At 37.0% G+C, this 5,690-nt stretch overlaps 1 protein-coding gene across 1 annotated transcript; it reads right to left on the bottom strand.

Moving 5' to 3' along the window:
* Positions 1 to 1,219: 1,219 nt before the first annotated feature.
* Positions 1,220 to 3,390, bottom strand: FSHB (follicle stimulating hormone, beta polypeptide). Its single transcript, XM_008582438.1, has 2 exons — positions 3,203 to 3,390; positions 1,220 to 1,536 (listed from the first exon to the last, which is right to left on the bottom strand). The coding sequence occupies exons 1-2, from the start codon at positions 3,359 to 3,361 to the stop codon at positions 1,306 to 1,308; spliced, it is 390 nt and encodes a 129-aa protein (XP_008580660.1). The 5' UTR covers positions 3,362 to 3,390; the 3' UTR covers positions 1,220 to 1,305.
* Positions 3,391 to 5,690: the final 2,300 nt, after the last annotated feature.

The following is a 5,690-nucleotide window of genomic DNA, read 5'->3' as shown; positions in this document are numbered from 1 at the left end:
AACGTTTTTTCCTACTAGTATTATAAACATACATATATGTAAGTCATCAGTTGTACATGAAACAATTTCAATCTATAACTGGTGGCTAGCATCTTTATTAAAAAAATAAGATTTTAATAAATTAGTTAAACAATATGTGTGTGAAACAAGTACATAACTAAGAGAGTTAATATCCTTAAAAGAAATCAACCCATAAAATAGATTTAGCATATACTCTTTTGAAAGAAATCATAGATTTGGGAGAACATGGTTAGACAAAAGAAAAATGATACAGAGAGGATTCTACAAAACAGAGTTTTTTCCCCCCTCATAGCTAATTCTTTCTAAAAGAGCTATTTTGTTATACAAATGTAATTGTAGATAAGTTAAATATATTTGTTAAGCTGCTGAAATTGCTTTCAAACCTACTTCCAAATCTCCCTCTTGCCAAAGGAATACCCTAGGGAGGCCAGGGTGATAGAATTTTTTTCTTCATCCCAAAAAGGAATTTTGCAGGAGCCTAGCAGCATTTGATCAATTTGTTTCAGTAATGAACAGATGCAGGCTAATTTCCATAGTCCCAAATTAACATTTGTTGCTTTTCCCCTTAACTTAAAGGGCTTGGTAGCAATACCTTGGAAATCCCAAGCTCTGTCCCCCGCCCCGCCCCCCACACCAAGCATTTAAGAGATACATCCCATCTTAATATTCCATGTGTCAGAGTAAGGGTGAGGTGGAACTGATGCTACCACACTTGTGGGCTGGTGTGGCTGGGGGCAGCCTCACACATCCTCTTTCAGCATTTTCTTATCCTTTAACTTTCTGATCTTATTTTCCTTAAGGACAGTATTGTTGAGGTTCCCACTGAGTTTGGGGCAGAGTGCTAGGCTACAATCATGAAGAAGATGCTGGCCCTGCTCTTGAGGGCCCAAGAAGCTCGCAGAAGACTGTGCTGCATTTAATTCCTTCACCCCCTTCCATCATCATTCCCTCCCTCTGGACCTACGTATCCCTCTCTGTAAAAGGAAAATATTGCCTGGGAGGATTTTGAAGATTAGTAAGGAGAAAAACATCCATGAGTCTGGGAGTTAAGACTGAATGAAATTTACAGAGCCCAGACCCAGGGCTACTGGGCTGAGTGGTGATGGGATCCTGCCACAGCACTCTCAATTCCTGGAGCTCCCCATCTGCAAGTAGAGCAGGGATCAGCAGGGTCTGACGCTGGCCCAAGGGTTTGCAGCCTGAGCACATTGCACACACACAGACTTTTTGGATAACTTGGTCCCTTCAGGAAAGGGATTGGTGGCCAGAAATGTCTGCTGTTCTTTATTCTTTCATTTCACTGAAGGAGCAGTAGCTGGGACCCAGGCCTCGCACAGTGCAGTCAGTGCTGTCGCTGTCACACTTGCCACAGTGACATTCGGTGGCCACTGGGTACGTATACAGGGAGTCTGCATGGTGAGCACAGCCAGGCATTCTCACAGTCTCATATACCAGCTCCTTGAAGGTACATGTTTTCTGGATGTTGGGCCTGACTGGATCCTTAAACACCAGGTCCTGAGTAATTTAGGAAGGACAGAGTTAGGTTACAATATTCTGGAAGCTTCTATCTGGTTTAGTCAAAATGAGAAAGGAATTTAATAATGCTTGCTCTAATATTTACCTGTTAAAACCCACAAACCTTCATAAATGAACTATTTTTATATCACATTTCCTAATTGTCATGGAAATCTTACAGAAAATATGAGTCATTCCTTTTCCTATTCCCTATTGCTATATCAAATCATTAGTCATTTCTCAAAGTATAAAGGAAATTTGAATTTTGATATAGAACAATGATGAAAGTGAAATATGACTTAGAATTTTAAGTTGACTTTTTGTACCAAACTGAAAGCTATATTAATGAAAACTTAAACCATAAACACCGGAATTTAACTTCTCAGAAAAAATATTTTCAAATACATTGTCCTTGCATATTTACAAAAAGTAAAAAATAAAAAACAGACATAATATGAAATGTTTATGCTTTGCTTAACATGTTCATGGAGGCTTATGTAAGATTCCAAATATTCTAATAGGCTTGTGACATTTTTCTCCCCCTAAATGCTATATACTTTGTAGGACTCTTAGTTTCAAGGGAGACACAGTTTGCATATAAGAACTTTTAATCCAGGCAGAAATAGTTTGTATTAGCACTTTCCAGAGAAAATTATTTGCACTGAGGGAAGAATTTGGGGCTGCTATTCAGTTGATTTCAGTATCATGCTACCAAGTCTATGTGCAAAGAAGGTGCAATAAATTCTGCAATATGTGGAGCTTGGTTGATTAAACTCATTTACCATCAAATAAAGTATATTACATTAAAAAGTTGCTATTTTCAGTTTCAGCTTGAATAATGAAATTCTGCATAGATAACTAGGTGCAGGGCAAAGAAGAAAAGAAAAGGTAGAAACTGCCTCTTTATGTGGATTAATGCAAAGAAACTGTGTGACTGCAGACGGGCAAGTTAATGCCTCTCTGTGTCTTGGTTTTCTCAGTGGTATAAAGAAGGGAGTGGGTTGCTGATTCATTTTCATTCTGATAGTCTGCAAGGATCGATTGCATTCTCAGGCTGTGTGTTGGCATTTGTATTTAGGTGGGCCAAGAAGACAATTTTTATAATGTGGCTATTTGTGTTTTTATGTGACGTGGAAACATATTTTGGTACTATCTCTACGGTAAAGATATGACCTCAAGTACAGAAATTGCCTTTTTAGGAATATTGTCGGTACTTTATGATTAAATATATGTATTTTTCTGTTTAATCTCTCTACACGTAAAATATAGCATAAATACATTTTTTTTTTTTTTTTAGAAATGCAGAACTGGCATATTGCCAAAGTGATCAGAGCAAATCTGAGGCTTCTGAAAATTTACCCAAATTAAATCCAAGCCCAAACGTTTAACTGACATCATGGTCATTAACCACAATCACAAACAGACAATATTGGCTGAAGGACTCACGGCTGTTAAGAAATATAAAATATTGATAAGGTGGGAGTCAGTGAAGATTGCCTCATACAGACCCTTCACATCCCCACTTCCAGCAAAGCACAGTACCTACCCTGGTGTAGCAGTAGCCCGCACACCAAAGAAATATAAAATATTGATAAGGTGGGAGTCAGTGAAGATTGCCTCATACAGACCCTCCACATCCCCACTTCCAGCAAAGCACAGTACCTACCCTGGTGTAGCAGTAGCCCGCACACCAAGTGGTGTTGATGCTTATGCAGAAACGACACTCGTCTTTCTCCACTACGATGGTGATGTTGGTCAGCTCACAGCTATTGCAGAGGATTGCTTTCCAGCAACAGAAAAGGAAGCAAAACTGGACTGCCTTCATCCTGGGCTGGGAAACAAACAATTAAGGCCCATTAGAAACCAGGAAACCAAAGAATTTTAATCATTATGTAAGTGACCAAACCAAAAATAATTGGTCTACTCACCCTCCCCAACCACATTTTGCTTCTGCAAGTTTTTTTTCCTTCCTTTTTCTTTTCTTTACGTCTCTGTTACTTATAATAATATTCCTCCTCTTCCTCTTTCTTCATGTTTTCAAAGTAGAAATGCATTATAGGTAAAAACTCCAATATAATTATTTAAGCAGAGCAATATTTAAATATTAGAGTATTATGGCTAACTGTTTTTATGTAATTACTCTGTAGCATTATCATTTTTAAAGACTAGTTTTCTTAAAAACAAAAAGAAAATTCCATACTATAAAATTATTTCTTCATTTTTAGCATCTTATAAATACTGTTATTTGCTTTTGCCCACACTGGTTTAAAATAAGACTAGTTCAGAAGTCCGAGAATTGGTCTACAAAGTCAGTTGCTTGCTAACAGTGATTACAGTGTGTTAACAATATTTAAGAAACCAGGTTGACAACACAGGTCCCCATACAACAGTTGTGGAAAGCTCTAGATTTGTTCTCCAGTCCTGAAACACCTGAAATTTCAAAAGTAGCTGTCACCACTTGATAACTATAGATGCCAAGACTCACCTGTGGTCAGCTGCCTTGCCTGGGGAAAGCCGTAGAATGAATCAGCTCTCAGTTAACCTTTTATACAAAATCATGTGCAACTAACACCTTGTGGATCTGCTGGGAATTAATATGACCAATGCTAGCCTGAAGCTTGCTGTAAGTGAATCGGTGTTTAGATAGACAGGGAGATCAAGCCTTACTAAAGTAGTCTGAACGCAGATTAGAAAAAATAATGTTACCAGAGATGATGATTTTGTACAAATTAAATCTGATATAGTAGCACACCCACTCCTTTACCTTGTCAAATTAAATGTGACTCTAGATTTTTCTTTTGTATCTTTAACTCAGGGAATTCAGAATCCTTTCCAAGTATTGCTTTGGCCCTGTTGAGGAGATGCATCAAAAAAATATGGTTAATAGATTGTTCCAAGAGCTCACTGAAAGCTGTGAGGGAAGAAACAAACAAACAGAAAGCATTTCATGATCTGACTCCAATCTAAAGTATGAACTGTATCTCTCTTTACCTCCTACCTTCAGGTCTCCTAATCTCAATCCTCATTATTTGATGCTTTAGCAAGAGCTTTCTACTTTACTTGTAATTCCCTAAGTTTGCTGCTGATTCATTTCTCCATATTTTTTCATATGATGTTCTTTCAGTCTGAAACGTCCTTGCTTTCTCCCTGTCTCCTCCAACACCACCCAACCCCTGCCAAATTTTCCAACTTTTAATACCCAGAGGTGTTTTACCTGTCAGAGTTTAGGATGGGAGGTGAGGGAGAGTCTTAATTATTACTGCTTTTTGCTCTTAATTGTTCATATAGATCTGTTTCCTCTAGTTGACTCTGAGCTCCTTGGAGTCTGGGATTGATTTGTTTAACAGGTATTTATTAATTAAGTTCCCTATGATATAGCAATTCCACTATTGGGTGTATACCCAAAGGAATGGAAATCATCATGTCAAAGAGATAGATACCTGCACTCCTGTGTTCATTGCAGCTCTATTTACAATAGTCAAGATATGGAACTAATCTGAATGTCCATTGATGGACAACTGAATAAGGAAAATGTGGTATATATACATAATGGAATACTACTCAGTCATAAAAAAGAATGAAATTCTGCCATTTACAGAAACATGGATGAACTTGGAAAAAATTATGTTAAGTGAAATAAGCCAGGTACAGAAAGAGAAATACTGCATGTCCTCACTCACGAGTGGGAGGAGAGAGAGAGAGAGAGAGGAAAGAAAGAAACAAACAAACAAACACAATAATACACTGAACTTTCAGAAGGAGAAAACAGAACTATGATTACTAGAGGTGGGAAAGGGGCAGGGGGAAGGGGACTTGGGGAGAAATTGGGTAATGGACACAAAGAATAATTACGATCTGTAATGATGAACATACTAATAATACTGTTCTGATCATCACATACTGTCCACAAATATTGATAGTCAACTCTGTACCCCATAAATATGTATAATCAATTATGTTTCAAATAAATTTAAAAAAATTAATCAGTTATAATTTTTTTTTTTTTTTTTTTTTTTTTTTTTTTTTTTTTTTTTTTTTTTCTTTTTTGGGCACGGAAAAAAAAAAAAAAAAAAAAAAAAAAAAAAAAAAAAAAAAAAAAAAATAAAAAAAAAAAAAGAAACAAAAAAAGAGGGGGACAAGTGGCTGGGGGGGGC

The sequence above is a fragment of the Galeopterus variegatus genome, unplaced genomic scaffold (assembly GCF_000696425.1).
Source record: "Galeopterus variegatus unplaced genomic scaffold, G_variegatus-3.0.2 Scaffold2613, whole genome shotgun sequence".
NCBI classification, from domain to species: Eukaryota; Metazoa; Chordata; class Mammalia; order Dermoptera; family Cynocephalidae; genus Galeopterus; species Galeopterus variegatus.
Note: the sequence above shows the minus strand (reverse complement) of the source record. Positions and strands in the feature narration are given on the sequence as shown.

Excerpts from the sequence above, each read along its gene's own strand:
- FSHB (XM_008582438.1), bottom strand. The coding sequence starts at position 3,361 with ATGAAGGCAGTCCAGTTTTGCTTCCTTTTCTGTTGCTGGAAAGCAATC. Across the intron at positions 1,537-3,202 it reads CGGGCTACTGCTACACCAGG|GACCTGGTGTTTAAGGATCC; the intron begins GTAGGTACTGTG and ends TAAATTACTCAG.